Raw genomic sequence first — 18,478 nt, 5'->3', positions numbered from 1 at the left:
ATAACCAGAGTGGTTTGGTTTGTTTGTGTTTTTGTTTGTTTGTTTAAGACTTGGTCCTTTAAACAAAGTCTTCCATGACATCCAGTCAACCACAACATCTGTAAGAACTTTCCACAGACATGCAGGGAGCTGAACATGCTCATGGACACTCTATCTGTACATATTTCCTCTTTACATGGCCTTATTAAATTTGATTTTTTTAAATTTAGCAGCAGACAAAGGAGCAAAAGTAGATGACCAACACAGCTGTCCTCTGCCTTCCACAGTGCTGATTCTCCTTGGAAGAGAGGGGCAAATGCACAGAAGTAGAATGGTCCAAGGGCTACAGCAGCAGCACAAGATTTGCATTCAACACTGCGGTGTTGCCAGCCATGCAGCATCAGCTGCAACACACTGCCTCTGTGTGGGGATGTGTATGGAGAGCGCTCACCCTTCCCTGCTGCATGCCCCACATTCCCTTGTCCTCTATTAATGACAGACGGTCAGAACACAAGCAGCATCTCAGTAAAATGCTGCAGATGCAGACAGTTGCCTTTGTGCATGCAATGTAGACATGGCAAGTCAGTCAGTGCCCATAAATTAGCAGACCTAAACCACCCAAGCCGGAGATGGAATGCATAACTAAAGAGCTTTGCAGCTAGGGAGAGTGGAGGAGAACTTTCAAGCATTAGAGGAAAAGCAGAACAGATGATAATGATTTAATCTGTAATCCAGTCATGGCCAGGAGAAGGTCAGTGATACGGGAAGGTCAAAAGTGTTTGTGAATGGAGCAAAGTGCTGATGTAACTGTTGGGTAGCATCAACTTGGTAAGATTCAAGAGCAGAGAACTGGGGGATGGTGAGGGAGAACAGTGACAGCAAGCCCTGTCCTTAACAGAGAAATGGGAGAAGTGGGACAGAAGGAGGTCTGAATTGTGTACATAGAGAAGTAAGGATCATCTTAGAGAGTTATTAGAGAGAAAGAACATGACAAGATCCACTCATCCCCTAAATACAAAGAAAAAGACAGGGAGAGCCAGTTAATTCTAGTGCTACGAGACCAGAAGATGAAAGATGTGATGCTGTGGATAGCAGAAGGGTGTTTAAACACACCAGTGCCCTTGTGGTTCTGAAAGACACAACAGATGCCTCAGATTACAAGCAGAGGTAAAGATGTGCCCTCAGGTATCAAATCTGAAGCATCCTTTTTTTCTCCACGTGGTGACTGTTACTTAAATAAAAACCGATCCTCTCTCAGAGAACAGTCAGACTAAAGATAATAAGTCTAGCAAAGCAAAAGGACAGGCAAGAGACAAACTAAAGATAACAAGCCTCAGGGAGAGAAAGGACTTCAGCTTTGGAGAGCTTGCTGCCCTGGGCTTTGCTGCACAGCCTGCTGTGTAGCTACAGAACCTGTCAGAGCTGAAGTGCTGCCATGCTGAATAACTGCCTAAGCTCCTTTGGCAGCAACCTGACAACAAATAGCACAGTGCCTGGCAGGAGAGTCACCTGGCTGTCCTGTGGAGCTTCTAGAAACCTCTCCTGCCTTTAGCTGCTGTTATGACAGGACTTGTGAATGAGTTACCTAAGACATGACACACAACTAGCACGCACAAAGGACTTTCCTGTGCAAAGTCTGACTGAAGAGCATCAAGGCACCTGGTGGTAGAAATACAAAGAACAACACACTGAAGTTACTAGGATTTTTCTGTAATACTCTTTTTTTTAATGTATGCTGTGTGAACAGAACTGTCCTTCTCTATCAGGCTTTTCTTATTTCATATACCTTCAAATGAAAACTTCTGGGAATGCAGAGTTACCAGTGAGAGATGAAGAAGTAATTTGAACTTGGTTCATAATTTCTCAGCGTTGGGTAATGTCCCTACTAATGCTCCATAGCGATAACACATTGATCTGAATTATTTGCATTGGAGAATTTTAAGTAAATTAGATTAGATTATTTCTTGTCCATGCATAATGTTTTCTAATAAGACTAATGAGACTAATAAGGCTAGTGAAGATACCTCTATTGCTGAAATAAGGACTAACTTTGTACCAGTAGAGACTGAAGAGGATTCTGCCCCAGAAGACTGACAGATTTAACATGCCAATCTACAAATGACCATTAAAGACAGGTTTGTGACATCAATCTGATATGCCCTGACAACATTTTAAGTCTGACAAATGTTTCTCTGCTAACAGATTCTGTATGTATGTGATGACCTACCACTAATTTACTTGCAAAATGTAAATTAACCTGATTAATAAACTAACTGACAGATTCTTATACTTGACATTTATTATGGAATTAACCTTCACTGGGGACGCCTCCAAGAAATGAGGTAACATTTACAAGAAAGGACTGAGAAACACCTCAGAGATTATGAGGAAAATCAACTGAAGTATACATTTTATGTAAGCTAAAAAAGTTTAATATGATCTTGGAATGCAGAAATATGACAATATTAAGTAATGGTTTCTCTCACTCTTCACAGGGGTGAAACCATTGTTAGATGCTTATCATAGATTGTCCTATCCTTAGAAAGGAAAGTCAAAAAAAAGGAAGAAAAAAATGAGTGATGACTCAAGGTACAGAAATATATGTCTTATAAAGACATCTCTGATTACACTTATTTACCCTAGAAGCTGGAATACAAGAAAATTTTGGTTTATTAATTTCCAAGCCTGGGACATTTCTGATACTGTATCAGCTATGCAAGGACTAGAATTTCCTTGTTTGAAGTATCAAAATCCTAGATTGTAAAAAAGATTCACTTTAGCATTACTGGCCCCCAAAACGTCACTTGCATAAAGATCTAAATTAATCCCAATGGCCTTTACTCTGTGAAAAAATTGTTTGTAATTTCCCCTTTCCACAGGAAAATTCTTCAGTGTTTTTTGGGCTTACTACATAGGATGGTACATCAGTGGATCTGAATCCCTTCTAGCAGCCTATGAAACCATTGCCCTACATCCAACAGTCACAGGAGACAAGGAAATGTTGTTTACTTTGCTGATGCTGATCCTGAGTTTGTTGCGATTCACATCTGTCTCTTCCCAAACTTCACCCTCATTGAAAGCCGTGTTTGGAGCCTGACCAAGACCTTCCACTGGCCGACCTGACAGGATGGGAGGAGCATTCTCTTGATCACTCAAATGTTCACCCTGTAGGACATCCTCAGTGTTCTCACGGAGCAGGTCCCCAGGTACTGGAGTGACATTAACCACCCTGTGGAAGAGACAAGAAGAAAGGTAAAATTATCAGTATATAAAGAAGGAAGGCTATCACACTGCCCCACAGGAATTCCTTAGCAGCTTTTGGGGTATTAGCAAGTTGAAAAACAGGCATTCCAGCTTTATCCCAGATACGACATCCTGAATCAGAACAGGAGGATTCCATGTAACAAAAGTTACAATGACAGTGGGATGGATCAGTGAAAGCATCTTGGGACCCTTGATACACAGGTTGCAAGCTTCTTCTCAAGTGCCCCTCATACAATATTGAGCTGTGAAGAAACCTCCCCTTTTGCATGAGCAAATGAGGCTTACCAGGCCTTACAGCTTTTATCTTCTGTAACATTACTGGAGATTATTGGTAGCCCCTAACATCAGGCCCCCAAAAGCACCAAGACAGACCAGACAGACCAGTCGATCAGGCCTTATCAAGCCTTTTTTATCTGGACTCATCTCCACCTCTGAGCATCAATCAATGTACCTTTGCAGCAGCACATGAAACACACTGTAAACAGGTTGAGGAGCTGTGCTGGAGGTGTGAGCAGTGCATGCACTCAGCTGTACTCAGCTCACTATCCACCACCAAAGACATACACTAACATATAAAAAGTCAGATGAACTGGTGGCTGCCATGCAGCTCCAACTTCCGAGAATGATAATGGTCTTGAAACCTTTGAAAAAAGATCTGAGCTTGTCTACTGTCTGACTGCTGTAACTGCAACACTCACCCAAACATGGCTGCTGTTTGCCTGGTGTTCTGCTGTGGTGGAGTTGAAGTGCTAGTGGACAACAAGATATCTGTACCAGCCTTCTCCCAGTCAAAGGCTTCATTTTCAGTGATGCCCCTTTCTTTCATGCTGTTCTCAAAAACGGACATGATAAGCTGGAATAGATTTACAAGAACAATTTCTGGTAAGTAGGTGAGAGTGGCTCTCACCAAAAATATGAAGTACGTGCACAAGGACCAAGTGCATCTTATAATCTTCAGTTGAAAGCAAAACTTATAAAATTGCAACAGTTGTTTCTCAGGTTGGTTTTGGCTTCATAAGTGAAATTTCTCCAAACCTACGAAAGAAATGCATGCAACATTTTGATACTGATTGGATGAAATCTTGCAGTTAGCTTGTTACTGCAGCACTAAACCTGTAACTTCAGCTTTCCTCTAGATTAGACATACGCAGAACCGTACATTTCACATGCCGAGTTCAAGGGCTGCCAGAAGACAGAACAGGAAAAGGCAGTCCTAGGATGCAGACTCATTGCAGTGCCTGGCCCAAATATGGCTTAGTCAGGAGCCCTGCCTTGTGCTTAATGTGCACAATGTGGCCTGACACACTTGGCTGCCTAAGAAAATAAAATTCTAAAAAGGATGATACAATTTTCTTTATAAGATGGCAGGTACAAATACTCATGCTGATGTGCTTTATGCTTGTTGCTTTTCTAAGAACTGATATCCTCTAGGAGCAAATGAAACTACTGTCAATACTTCTCCATGCACCAATGCATCACCAGAGAAATCTGATGTTCTGCAGTCAAAGGGAAACTGGATGCTGTAGGCCACCAGAGCTGTGAGGTCCTGTATTTCTAATAAAATTATTCAGCTAAATAATGCAGAACTGACAGGATTCAGCCTGTCAGTTCTCCTCTACAGGAAGGGACAATGTGGTGGCAAATACATTTGGCTTATGGTATAGCATCAGCACTAAGTTATGAATAAAATTTACCATGAACAAACATTCTATTTGTATTTATATTCCAGTTCTGTTTGTCAGCATGATCAGAAGGACAGGAGAGCCTGCCATTACCTTCCACCAAACTACAGTAAAATGCCTATTTGCCGCTTTCAGGTGAGCCATCTTTTTCCTTCTTTTTGTGACCCAGAACCCTAGAATCAGGTGCTCTCCTCCTGTGGTAACACTACATTTGATTAACAGAATTCCCAGAGTTGGCTGTTAGTCAGACCAAGGCACAGGAAATTCTTAGGATTGTATTTGTTTTCTGACTGCTACTTTGGCAATGATTACTGTCAAGTATCTTTTAGAAATTAATATCCCCACATCCTCAAAGATGCCTTGCAAGAACCCCACACATTTGCAGACAGATGCCTTTATAAAAGCCAGACTGGCTTCTGTTCATTAGATCATCCTCACCCATCTGTCCACTAATCCCAGTCTTATCACAGCTTTTGATTCTTTGTGATGGACATGTCAGTGTCAGGGAGTGGTATCTTCAGCAGCTATTTAAAAATTGTTACTGCTTCTGCCATCTTCCATTCCTTTGACACTGAAAGAGTCTGAAGTAAGAAACCACATGATAAAATTAAAATTAGAAGTTCAGCTGTCTTATTTTTAGCATTCTTTCCAGGACCCACTCAGGCAAAACAACTTTTGTTACTTTCTGCTATAACTTACTCTGTAACTCTTGCACTTGACTTTGCAGGCCATTAGGGATATTACAGCCCTTCATGTACTCCCCGTAGGGTCTTTTTTCACAGGCTGAAGGATACTGGTGTCCTCATCTGCCATTATTCTCAAACTATTTAATGGACTTATTGAGTCTTCTCAGCTTTCTCTGAAACCTTTATAACTCCGATGAAAGGTCGAAGCTTTACAAGGAGAGAAGTGGAGTGGAAAACTGCACAGAAGAGTCCCTGCAATAACCACTGCTCCCAGAAAGCCATGCAAAGAATCACTGGATCCTGTCTAGGAATCCTCTACCTGCAGACCCAACATTAGGGATCAGAAGAGTTTCCACAGTCTCTGCAAGCCTTCCATACTGAGTTTCCTTCTGCTGGGCTGAGTATCAAAACTCACCAACTCTCTGAGTATCAAAATCACTAGTGGGATAAAGAAGGGGCCCAAGATGTTTCTCTATTAAAGATGTTAATGTCCATGAGGACATAAAGCTGAATTGCACATTATGTAGTAGCATGACGTGTTTTGGGCTGATGGCCCAGAGAACAAGAGAGAAGCAGCCAATGGGGCACAAATTACCCACTAAGCTGTCACAATACATCTTGTCCAATGCCTTCTCCTGGCCAAGGCTCAGGAAAGGAATCACAATCAATCCTGAAATATCACATATAAAAGGTACCCAAACAGCTACGGATTGTCCAGGCGCTCAAGCCTTGAATTCTTTGGGGCTTATCCCAGAAGATGAAATCTTTCAGCAAGTTGCTCTTGCTCAAGTTTCTAATCTGCACTGTAATCTACAACACAGTATTTAAGAATAAATACTAGGCACACCTCTTCAGTGGCAGGAGTCCCCTTTTGATAAAGGAACGATCCTGATTTGTGTTTGTAAGTCCTAGAAGAATTTCTATGGAGAAACACTAAGATTATGATGGAAGATATCCAGTAGCTTGCTGTTCTGTTTTCAACAGGAAGAGAGCTCATTTTATTCCCAATAGCTGGTGCAGTGCTGTGTTTTGCATTTAGGATGAGAACAGTGTTGATAACACGCTGATGTTTGGGCTGTTGCTCAGTTGTGCCTACCCTCATTCAAGGACTTTTCAGTGTCCCCTGCTCTGCTGGTGAGGAGCTGCACCAGAATCTGGGAGGGAGCACAGCTGGTACATCTGACCCAAACTGGCCAAAGGCATATTCCATACCACAGAATGTCATGCCCAGTATATAAACTGGGGAAAAGTTGGCTGGAAGGGACCATTTTCTCCCTGGAGACTGGCTGGGCATCAGGTAATTGTATTTTGTATCACTTTCTTTTCTTGGGTTTTATTTTTATCTCCTTTTTTTAAAGTTACAATTATGATTATTATATTCCAATTGTTTCAAATATTAAGTCACCTTTTATCTGAACCTGTGAGGTCTTTTTGTTTTTTGGTTTGCCTTTTTTTTGTTTGTTTGGGGTTTTATTGGTAGGTTTTTTTTTCCTGATTCTCCTCCCCATCCCACTGTGCAATGGGTACAGTGAGTGAGCAGCTGCCTGGTACACAGTTGCCAACTGGAAATAAACCACAACACTTGGTCAGCATGAGAGAACTCAAACCAGCACTTGTTGTTCACAGAGAGTCTTTCCCAACTGCTCTGACAATATCTGGTATTGATTGAATCTAAAGGAAGAGATCCATATAGGAAACTTACCTCCCCACACTTAGGATGTGTACAAGACAGCCATTCTCTCATATAACAACAACAGATCATCTTTCCTCGAGTGAAATGCAATTCACAATGCCCTTAGCTGAGAGAATAGGATGGGTTCCCAGGCAAAGGCACTCAAATTTCTATAATCTTCCAGGAGCAAAGATCATTATTACTTTTTGGATATTCATTGCAAAAAGTATGATCTCTGAGGAGAGAAGCCAGCCTCCTCCACAAGCACACCTGAAAGTATTCCTCTACCAGCTGTACTGTATGCAAGTGTAGTACAAAATATTTTCTACTACATCCTATCTGCACTTTTCCAGGGAAGAGGCATGTCTCTTGCTGTCAAATGAGTCAGAAAACCCCAAAATGCTGCTCTAACGCCCACATCCTCCTGCTGTGAAAGTGATAAAAGTTTGATCCTAACCTTGAACCAACACTGACAACAATCCATTAAAGAGACAGGGCTGATGTCTGAGGCCACAAGCCCAAGAAGTGCAAAACCACAGGGTATGACATCCATCATCTGACAGCTCAAGTCTATTTTCTTCTACCATCATTTTCCTCTCCTCTGCTTAGGCAAAACTTGTGCCATCTATCCATCAGAAAATAGTGATCTCTGGTCACACTTAGCTTCCAGTTACAGCCTGGTATCTCGCTCTTGTGACTTCACCTCAGGGGCCCAGAATTTGATAAAATTTCCACTCAGCATGACATGTGCTTAGGAGAATCTAAAATTTCAAATCCAATTCTGATTTTTAAATAAACTGTGACTTTATATATTAGTAAACACACTTTCCCAATTTCCTTTATTTCCCTGCGGGTCTGATACTGGTGACAATTTCAAATGGCCTCTGGTATAGTTTTTAATCTTTCAGAGTAATACATCCAGATAAGTCAACATAAAGACATCTCTGGAGCTGAGATGCCTGGAGAAGTTGCTGTCTGGAATCGGTCTGCAAGTCAAGCTAGAAGAATCAGTGTTAGGTGGCAAGCTGCAGATGCCAGACTTTTGTGGGGAGTTCCCTTTGGGAGGCTTCTTGCCCAAGCTGCACCTGCAAGGAACTGAAGGCAAAAAGGCAATTCACAGCTTCAGTCAAATGCCCTACTGTGAAAAAGCTGTTTGTGATTTGTACTGCCTGAATTCTGTCTGGAAACATCTTCCATTTCAGTCTCAAGGATGGCTTTCAGTACCATTAGGACACAATTATTTTAAACTGGAACAGAATATAGGAGCACGTAGGTTCAAAATGAGCTTTGGAAATCTCTAATCCAGCCATCTGCTCAAACCAGAGCTAATTAAAAGGCAGATCATATCTGTCATCCAGCCAATCCTTGGAAATCCCCAAGGATGGAAATTCCACAGCTTTTCTAAGTACCCATTTCGTATATAAGAACCCACACTCTGAATTGTTCCCCCCACCTTAGATTTAGTAATGATTTCCCTTACTGCCTCTATTCTCCCCACAGCTGTCCTTGAGGCAGTAAAAGACAGCAATCAGATCCCCTCTGACTTCTCTGTTCTAGAACAAACAAATCTAGCCCCCTCTGCATCTCATCAGTCCACCTCCATCCTTCTATAGCTCTCCCTCTTAGTGCCAAATGTTATTTTTCCACTGCACTATCCAGAAAGTATTTGCCTTTTCTTTTCCTTTTAATTTTTTAAAAATCTGTGGTTGCTATGCTACAATATGAACATGGCTAAACCACAAAGGCACTGTTAGAGAGAGTTTGTTGGAACACCCTCCCACCACTTTCCCACTCATTTGATGCACTATCAACAGGAGCAAGCACTCAGATAAGACTGCAGAGATCTGCTTATAAAATGTTGTTCCCATCACTCTGTCTTTAATGTACAGGGAAAACCACTGTGATTTAAAAAAAAAGCAATAGAGAATCAAGTTGCTTCAGTTCTGTTAAGTCTGAGTTACTCACATATAGGCTGATAGCAAACACTGAATGGGAGGAAAAACCCTATGTTAGACAAGTATTAAAGAAAGAGATAATAATGACCCAGGCCTACATAAGTCTGCAAGAAATCAAAGGGGTTGGTGTGCAATGGTGAGTTGTTGGTTTAGGGTCGTAGACCTTGGCACGCTGTGCTAAAATTCTGTCACATTTGGAGTATCTCAAAGTTTTTGTGTCTTAATGAAAGCCAAAAGTACTTTGTTGTTTGGGAAGAGCTATCTGGTGCAGAGCACAGGATTATTTTGGACAGGGTGGTAGAAGGAGATGAAGAAACTTTTGAGGTTTTGAAGAGTTGTACAGTCCAGCCTCTTTCTCCTGGTCCTAGGAAAAGTATTCCTCAGCCAGATATAAACACATTCATGGAAATGTTTAAAAATCTAAATGCCAATCTAGAGTGCCATGCGTCACACTGGTAACAAAGAAAGGCTCCCACCTGATAGTCTGGCTTGGTGAAGTAGTCTAGGCTTGCAATGTGATCCAGGAAAAGGTGGAACTCTGAAGGCATGTGTTTTAGCAGCATTCGGTGTTCATACTTTTCTTTTATCATGCCAACCTGCTCCTGGAAAAAAGCCAAACAAAAAAATATCTCAGAGCCAAGAATCTCTTCCATAGCTTTACATTTTTAAACATTTATCATTCCTGGAACACAGACTCTTTCTAGACCCAGCACAGTGTCTACACACTTCTCCTGTCTGCTGTCCAAAGCACAAGGAGGTTGAGCACCGCAGGCAGAGGTCAAAGGGGAATCTTGAGTCAGAAGCTTTCTGCACAGGTGACCTACTTCTTTCCAGGGATTTTATTCTTTAGCACAAAGTATTTCCAAGACAACATGAACACTTAGCTTTATTCTGTTTAACTTTCTAATTTCAAATCCCATTTGGCTTGTTTGGCACAGCAAGGCATTATCCTGCTGTCTTTCTAAAGGCTCTTTTTATTCGTCAAAAGGACAGCTTTCCACTTGTATTGTTTGCTTTGCATGAACAAAGTAAAAACCACTTGTTCAAATATGACTAACAATGTGCATAAAAAAAAAGTCTAATTACTCCAAATAGTAGGAAGCCCACCCTGTGTATCAGAACACACAAAAGTAGCTTAGCATCTTGCAGCAAGATCTGATGAAAAGGAGACTCTGGCTTTACTCCAGAAAAAAAGCCGCACTGAACTGCAGGAGGAATAATAAAGAGTCATAATAATTAAAACGTAGCACCCTCTCTTAAGCACAGACACCAGGTTTCCTACCTTATCTTTGATCTTTCTCCATGGAAGCTGACCAACGGCAAACTCCACCAACATGTAAAAGAGGGACCACAGATCATCGTGTCTACCCATCTCCTGGAGAAGAGAGAGACCAAGACTGAGGAGCAAAGTTCCACACTGCTCAGGGATCCAGGTGTACTCTCCAGATGAGCTACCTCATTTTAAAGGGCAGGAAGAGAAGTCATACTTCCCATTCAATGATTAAAGAAGTCAAATTAAAGGCTAAAGATGCATATTTATTAATGGGAAGCAGAGTAACCTAGATTAAGAAAAATCCCCAAACTGTATGTAGAACATATTTTTTATTAATATCTTTAAGCCTAAATAGCATTTGTACTCTTTTGCAAAAGACTCACCATCATGCACCACAACAATTTACAGATTTATAACATTTCCACATACAACTCTCCTCCTGGGCTAGTGAATGGGAAATTGAAAAACAGGGATAAAGGCTGAAATCGTCAAAGCACACGAATTCATTTTTGGTGCTCAACTTGCAATAGTTAGGATATGATTTCTCAAAATAGCCTGCATTATACAGCAATTTTTGTGTCTAAATATATATTCAGCTGATGCCAGCTACAGCTGGGCCTACTCAGCTCTTGCAAAAATTATACCTCAGGTTTCTTTGTGTCTCCCAAGAAACAGAAAGAATTCATGATGGCATTCAGCTGCCCTCCCCACATCACACTTTCCACCTTTTGTAGACAAAAATTTCCTCCTTTCCTAAAAAAACCTGACATTTCTCCATGTAGGTAATCCTACAATCTCATTTCAAGCAAGGCCAGAAACCTGGAGGTAATGCAGGAGGGCTCATAGTTTCCATCTGCCAGGCACTTAGCAGCAGAAACACAGAACTTAGAACCACAGAAGATGCTGAGTTGGAAGGGATCCATCAGGATCATTGACTCCAACTCCTGGCCCAGTGCAGGACACCCCAAGAATCATACCCTGTGCCTGAGAATATTGTCCAAACTTACTGTTTACTGTCTGCAAAGGAACACTACTGAAATAGGACAGAGGAGTGTTTTGAAAAGAATGTTAGATGAGCCTTCTAGAAGCATTTATAATGAAACAGGCCAGACACCATGTAAATCATGGCTCTTTTCAGGAAAAATAAACCTAGCTTTCACTAGGTGGCTCTTCACCTGATGACATGATGGTAATATTAAAAATTACAGATGAAGAATGGATTTGGGGACCTGGCACTTGGTAATTCCTGGCCAAGTTCTGCTAGAAACTATCAGCAAGCAGCCTGGCAGTTAGCCAGATTTCCCCTTCAGTGTGGTTTACTTTTGCCCTTAAAAAGTGTCTGGTAATGTAATAATTACAATTTTAAAGTCTGCCCACTAGAGAGGACCCAGTAACTGAAGCATAATTTTGATTTTACAGTCGACAGCCTTAACTACCTAATGGAAATCTTCTGATATACTAAACTTCTGTAGATAACAAACCAGAACTCACACCTCTTGCCCCTTTGCTCCTGAAAACAGATTTCTGAGGGGGAATTATCTTACTCATAACTCCTTATAACCCCAAAAGACTCACCCTGTTTTTGTGTGCATTCACGGAGGCATAGCGGACGGTTCCTCGGAAACCAGCAACATTACGAGGCTGGAGGGAGACAAGAGAAGCATCTCAGAAACAGAGCAGATGACTGAATCCCCTGTGCAGCCATCTCCTGAGAACTTCTTGTCTAAACTGCTATTTTGTATGCACCCAGGGGATACAAGGCTCTTACTGCTTCCTTGTGCTCTAGCAGCTAAACAGAGAGTGTTCTCCGATTCTGCATTTCTAGGAAAGCTCACACTACAGAGAAGGCAAGGTGGTTACAGTGCTGTGTTAGAACAGTAACAGTCCAGGCATAGAGATAAGAACATTAACCAGGATCAGATTTTCCTTTTTAAACTCCAGGTCAAGGGAAAAGCTAGTAAAGAAGTGCAAATGCAAAACCGAGTCATGAGTAACATGAGCTAAGCAAAGCCTGAAGGTGGCCTGTTCAGGATGGAAACAGGGATCACCTACTCTGACAGATGACCACACACATTTGCTGACACTGCTGGTCAGCATCAAAAAATTAGGAATCTCTGACTTCCAGAATTCTTGCTTTTTTTCCAGATTCTTCCCAGTATATCCTATCTTTATTTTCTCTTTTTCATGTCCTTGGGAAGTAAAGGCTTGATATAGTGGCTGTGGAAAGGCAGTCCTCCTGTGACTTATTTGTCCCATGTGGGGACTTTCTCTGCTTTGGAGGCTGAGCAACTGTTCCAACTCTTTCTACTGCTGCCTCCACAAGAACATTAGACCATGTGAGTTCACTTAATGCAGATGTCATTGTTCTGAAAAACTTGCATTTAAATAATGACATCCACCAAATTCTCTTAGCTGAACTAGAAGCACCAGAGTTAACGAGACTTAACAGCAGTGCTTTCAAAATTCTTGTGGTAAACCAGGTTCAGGCCCAGACTTCTTGCATCATAAGGCTAACCTTGGGTGAAGAACTAAACATACTCAAAATTAAGATCCTATTCCAGCAGAAAACCAGGCACATTAATAACAAGTTAATCAAGTAACTTGTCCCACAGAGGTCAGTGGATTCAGGTTTGTTCTTTCAGCTGTGCCTGTGCCTTCAGAACTAGACCTAAAATTCTGTACTTTTATTCTAGGGCACTCTTCTGTCACTTAATATGTACAATTCAGTTGCTTCATTTTGGATACACGGAAGTTGCTCTGAATTTCGATATTCTCAGAAAGAATAAAATTTCAAATTTTTTTTAACAAGTTCACCAACACCATGTGACATACCACACCTGCATGGTGTACAATGCAGCTCTTAAGTTACAATGACTCTAAGCAAAAAAAAAGCTGCAAGTCTATCTTACAACTCTTGTATGCTAATCAAATACTCCCCAAAGAGAACCCACATGCACATCCCATGCACTTAATGAAGCATTTAATCTTGCAGTGCACCAACTTGAGCTATAAGAGACTTATTTAGCAGCAGGTAATAGCAGAGATACTATACTTATCATCCTGTACCTCGTAGTTCTCAGAACTATGCAATTCAGGATTTCTACTGACAAAGAACTGCAAAATATTTTCCAGAATTCCAGAGAATTCACTGATGTGAGTTCCTGAAAAGCAGAGTACTGGCCACTGGAATACAGCCATCACCATAAATTGGCTCTACACACTCAAAAGCAAGAGAACATTCCTTTTTTCCATTATGAATGGATGACAGTGTGTTTGGATACTTTTCATGAGCCATAAGGGTGTATTGTGAGCAATTCTAACATGTAACCTGTAATGTTTTCAGAACAAAAATTATTCAATTTTTGCAGTCCGTGCAAGTACTGAACCAAGTACCACATGTGCTGGCTTCAGTATGTCAGCAATGTCTCTAAAAATTGTTTTAGATCAATACTTACTATTTCTAGCAGACAGGCTATCTGTGCAGTCTTTTATTAGATCTGTTCTGAAACCAAGCTGAAGCCAGGCAGCTTGCAAGTGTATTCCCCTCCTCTCTCAGAAGCAAAGCAAAAGCCCAGCTTTTGGTGCAGGCCTTTAGCATGCATCTGTCCCACAGCCAACATGACCGGCAGCTCCCGAGCAGTCCCACACCTGAACCCAGAAGATTGTCCCTCCACCCCTCTCTCATGTGGGACCTCAGGGAAGGGAGAACACTGCAATTGAGCACAACTTTGCAATTGCTTTGACAGGACCTTTAGTGTCCTTTGAACAAAACAGGCAGATGCTAACTGTGTAACACTGTCTTTTGCTCATAAAGGTTGCACCTCTTTTAACCATATTTGCCTGGCCTGCCAGTCACAAAGAATTGGTCACTGCAATCAAGTATTTTCTAGGCTGTGGAGATACCTTGTTTTCCATCCAAACAAACAGCTCCTCCCTGAGCATATGTTGTCACACATGCTGCATACCCAACTATTATTGACTTTTCTTCTGAATTCATAAACATTAGTTTTCCAGATGATTTCTTTACACACTTCATTTCTTCCAGTTAATAAACTTCATCCCACCACTGCACTGGTGAGCAGTGGAAAAGAGCCTGGATAAAGCATCCTTGTTGTCCAGACCAATCCACAATTGACACGGAATTGAAATTGCGACAGTTAGGAGCTTCAGACTGTGGAATCATATATAATCCAACTGATTTGAATACCCAAAATTATGAATATATAATAAGCTAGCAAGTTGAAATACAATTTTAAACCACAGACGTTTTTTAAATTTTTTTACACATCAGTATTTCTATAAAAAATGTTATAAAGTGTATCTCTTCTTTCATTGATACTGTGTCTACCACAAAGCTAAAGTACTTCATTACACAGCACTGCATTGTGTTAGAAGCTTGGTTTAAAATGAGTTTCAGCTTGGGAGACTGTCTTAGATCACTACCACAGAGCAAAACCTACACTCTGTGTTCCTTTCACTGCATTAGCAATGTAGACTACCTCACACACAGAGACAGAACTAGGTAACAAAATCCCATATGAAGTGGATGCATTTTCCAAACTGCATTCTTTTACACCCATCATTCTCCAGGTCAAACACTCATTTGTATTTCAAGTGCCAGCAGTGTCTCCCTCATGAGTCACACGAAGTCTGTCTTTCCTGCACACTCCCTTTTTATTTGAGGAGTGCTCATATTTCCTCATTAATTTGAATCCCTGCTCCTCACACCATGTTCACTCATAGAGATTAAAATTAATCCTTTTGCCTGACTGGCAAAAGGAAACTGGATATTTTGAACGTCCCAGTTTCCAGCTGCCTTCCTAAAAACTTGTATTTGGATGCCAGTACTTTGATCCTGCTGTTTCTTGTGACTGTGCTATTCTCATGACCATGACCATTGGTTCCTCCCCAGCTTTCTGAAAGCCTGTGCAGACACCTCATGAGATGCACCACCTTTGCCCCTGGCAGGCCAGCTGTCATCTAGGATCATTAACCCATCTCTCCTGGAATAAGGAAAAGGATTTTCAGCAGTATGAATGTAAAAAAAAAAAGTTAGCACGGATCAAAGAAAAGGTGGTAACAGGCGAGAGAAAATGCCACAGATCAAGGAAAGAATTTGGAGATATATCTTGGATAGAAATGGCTTGTTGGAAAGGTTGTGATAAGAAGGAAAAGTGAAAGAAAGCTTTAACTGAACTAAAAGGAAGTATCTCTGTGACCTCCAGGAACCTTCTGCTTCTTCAGACAGGCTCGTGAGGGAGATGCAGGAATATGTATCTTCACCTTTTCTGGTGGGGACAATATCCACACCTCTTACGTGCATTTTGACTTTTTAATTTAAACAGCAACATTTTGTAGAATCATTAATGACTGCATCATATTTTATACCCATGGAGAGTCAGAAATGAATAGAGGAAGCTGGAGACAGAAATGTAAGATGAGAAAACTTCCCTCCCCTTGCCTCTGAAACCACAGAACTGGCAAAATCACTCTGGCACCACCCAAGTATCTGCCAGCCCCTCAGGCAGAATCCCAAGTGTTCTAGGCCTTTGCATCACATTTAGGTAGCTGTCACGATCCTGCTGAAAAACAAACATATCATGAGGGGAAAAAAGAAAACCTGGTGTAATTTGGACTTCTATATATAACAAAAGCACAAACCAAAATGAAAACCCAGAAGCATGGTGATGGCTCACTCACAACTCATAGCAGAGATGGTTACGAGCAGCGGATGGGAAGCCAACGCATCAAACACAGCCTCAAAAGAAGAGCCCAAAAGAACTGTAAAACAGAGAGAAACCCAAAGAAAAACATGATAAAAAAAACAACAAAATGAGAAAAAAATTAAACAGAAATGAATTAAAAAACATTCAATATTGTATCCCAACAGAAACCTGTGTCTTGTTTAGCTGTTGCCATCTCCCATCACCCTTCCCAGGGCTGCTGGCCCGTCCTGTGCTGAGTTTCATTTAGACACGAAGGACATGAAGTGTTGCGTGACAAATCTGCGTGGTTTGTGAGTGCTCTGTAAGTGGTGAGAGGGGGCCCTCTAGGGAGAACCTTCCCCTGCCTGCATCTCACACCTAATAAGTGGAAAAACAAAGCTGAGAGCAGCCATGCAGACAGCCTTACCACAGGTCAGTTGTACACTTCTACTGTGACTTTCCTTCCTACAATTACCTGATGTGTACATCTCCCTTCTTCCCCTAAACAAACTGATCCAATAACCTGCAAGGGGATTTGCTGTCTCATCTCTTGCCCTTTTCATCCAGAGCAAGTTCTAACATCAGCATGTAAGTTCCTAAAAATCAACAGCAATGTCCCCTTTCCTATTTGAATTGTTATGGTTTCTCACCCAAAATATTTGCGTTTTTTCTGCAACCACCACCTTGCTTTCTCACAATCAATCTCCATACAAACAGTGGCTTGCCAACTTTACAGGTTTTACAGCTGCCAGCTTCAGGCATGTTCCCTTTCCCTGGTGACTGCTGCAGTGCTCCACTGCCTGTGGGGGGATGCAGAATGGTGGTTTGGGAGAGAGCAGGATGAAACTCAATGCTGCTTTTAGGCCACATAAGCAGTCATGTTATCTGTGAATGGCAAAGTAGAGAAATCTGAGGGACATCCTCATCAGAGGCAAGAACTAATATTATATTATATAACCTTAAAAGTCAATTCAGTGACCTGAGGAAAGACCCTGACTGAGAGATACTTATTCCAACAGAAATCAAGTAATCAAAAACAATCCACACAATGGAGTTTCTTATTTGAGTCTTACTGTTCCCCTTTCCTAAAAATGTGCAAATCCTAAGAATTCCATAAATTTTGCATGAAATTTAGTTCTGAGGAAGCTATTTAAGTCTCCTGCTATTCTTTCCAAAACAAAAGACATAAAGCAGTTGAGTTAAAACGCCATCGCTCCTACTTTACTTTAGGAGAGTTCAAAACTTCCAATGAATTTTAACATAATTAAAGACCACGATAATTCTGTCTTTCTAAACAGCATGCACCAACCATCTCATCACATGATTCCTGCACCTGAACTTGTGCTGAAGATGAGAGTGCCTTTCTCACAGTAGAAACAGGGCTAAGAATGAGCTTTTTTTTTAAGTCAAAAGCTTATTTCAGTTGTAATCCTATTATTCAGTTATCACGATTTTTAACAAGAGGACTTTGGCCTCAGAGCTGCACTTGTTTCTTACATGCGAGGTCCCATAAGGCAACAAGCAGCACAGAATATCCCCACAGAAAGAATGGGGAGTGCTAAGTAAGAAAGATAAGTTTTTAATCTGCTGTAACACAGCAGGGGAACTACTGAAATGGACATGTTTTGGAGTCACATCTCCTTTGGGATTTAGAGCTCAAAATGCTTTCCTGGAGCCAGATGGAGATGATGGTTGTTTTCTATCAAAAGGAAGAAGACAAAAGGCAGTTTTGGCAATCACTGAGATGCAGCACACTGAAGTTCAAACTTCCCCACCCTCTGAACAGACATGAAAGCCACACCTCCCTCCTTCCAGAGTACACTCTCATCCCTAAACCACAGGGTGTTTTGAGATGCAAGTTTAAGAACACACAGGTTGGAAAGGATACCTTTTGCACAGAAGATATGAATAATTATTACCAAGAGGGAGGAAGTGTATGACCTGGCAGCAAATGCACTTACCTGACTGAAGGGAGATCTGACCTGCAATCCAACTTGAATCCAACATTCACTTGCCTAGGGAGCAAAGCCTCTGTTCCCTCATCACTGGCCACAGTAAGAGCTTTATATTCCTCCCTTTGTTTTCCAGTGGGAAGAATAATCAGAGCTTCAAGTGGAATAGCAATGACCAGAAGGAATGACACATTCAGATGTAATGTATACCCCCCTGCAGCTTGGTAGTAAAAGCACTCAGAGATGGAAAATGGGATCTCAGTCCCCTGCAGGTATACATAAAATTTGAGCCCGAGTTGTCTTCCCTTTT

General features: G+C 41.4%; 1 protein-coding gene across 3 annotated transcripts in view; it reads right to left on the bottom strand.

Moving 5' to 3' along the window:
• Positions 1-18,478, bottom strand: part of TTBK1 (tau tubulin kinase 1) — a 109,060-nt gene that overhangs the window by 38,613 nt on the left and 51,969 nt on the right. For 2 of the 3 annotated variants that reach the window (XM_048299205.1, XM_048299204.1), the window contains exons 7-11: positions 12,087-12,152; positions 10,521-10,613; positions 9,715-9,840; positions 3,942-4,096; positions 2,989-3,208 (exon numbers count right to left, since the gene is read on the bottom strand). In XM_048299205.1, the coding sequence (XP_048155162.1) occupies positions 2,989-3,208; positions 3,942-4,096; positions 9,715-9,840; positions 10,521-10,613; positions 12,087-12,152 (660 nt within the window). Of the gene's footprint in view, positions 1-2,988; positions 3,209-3,941; positions 4,097-9,714; positions 9,841-10,520; positions 10,614-12,086; positions 12,153-16,211; positions 16,293-18,478 lie in introns of all 3 variants that reach the window. The other variant, XM_048299206.1, reaches the window with a different exon arrangement.

The sequence above is a fragment of the Corvus hawaiiensis genome, chromosome 3 (genome assembly GCF_020740725.1).
Source record: "Corvus hawaiiensis isolate bCorHaw1 chromosome 3, bCorHaw1.pri.cur, whole genome shotgun sequence".
In the NCBI taxonomy this organism is placed as follows: domain Eukaryota; kingdom Metazoa; phylum Chordata; class Aves; order Passeriformes; family Corvidae; genus Corvus; species Corvus hawaiiensis.
This window is presented reverse-complemented; position numbering and strand designations above follow the sequence as displayed.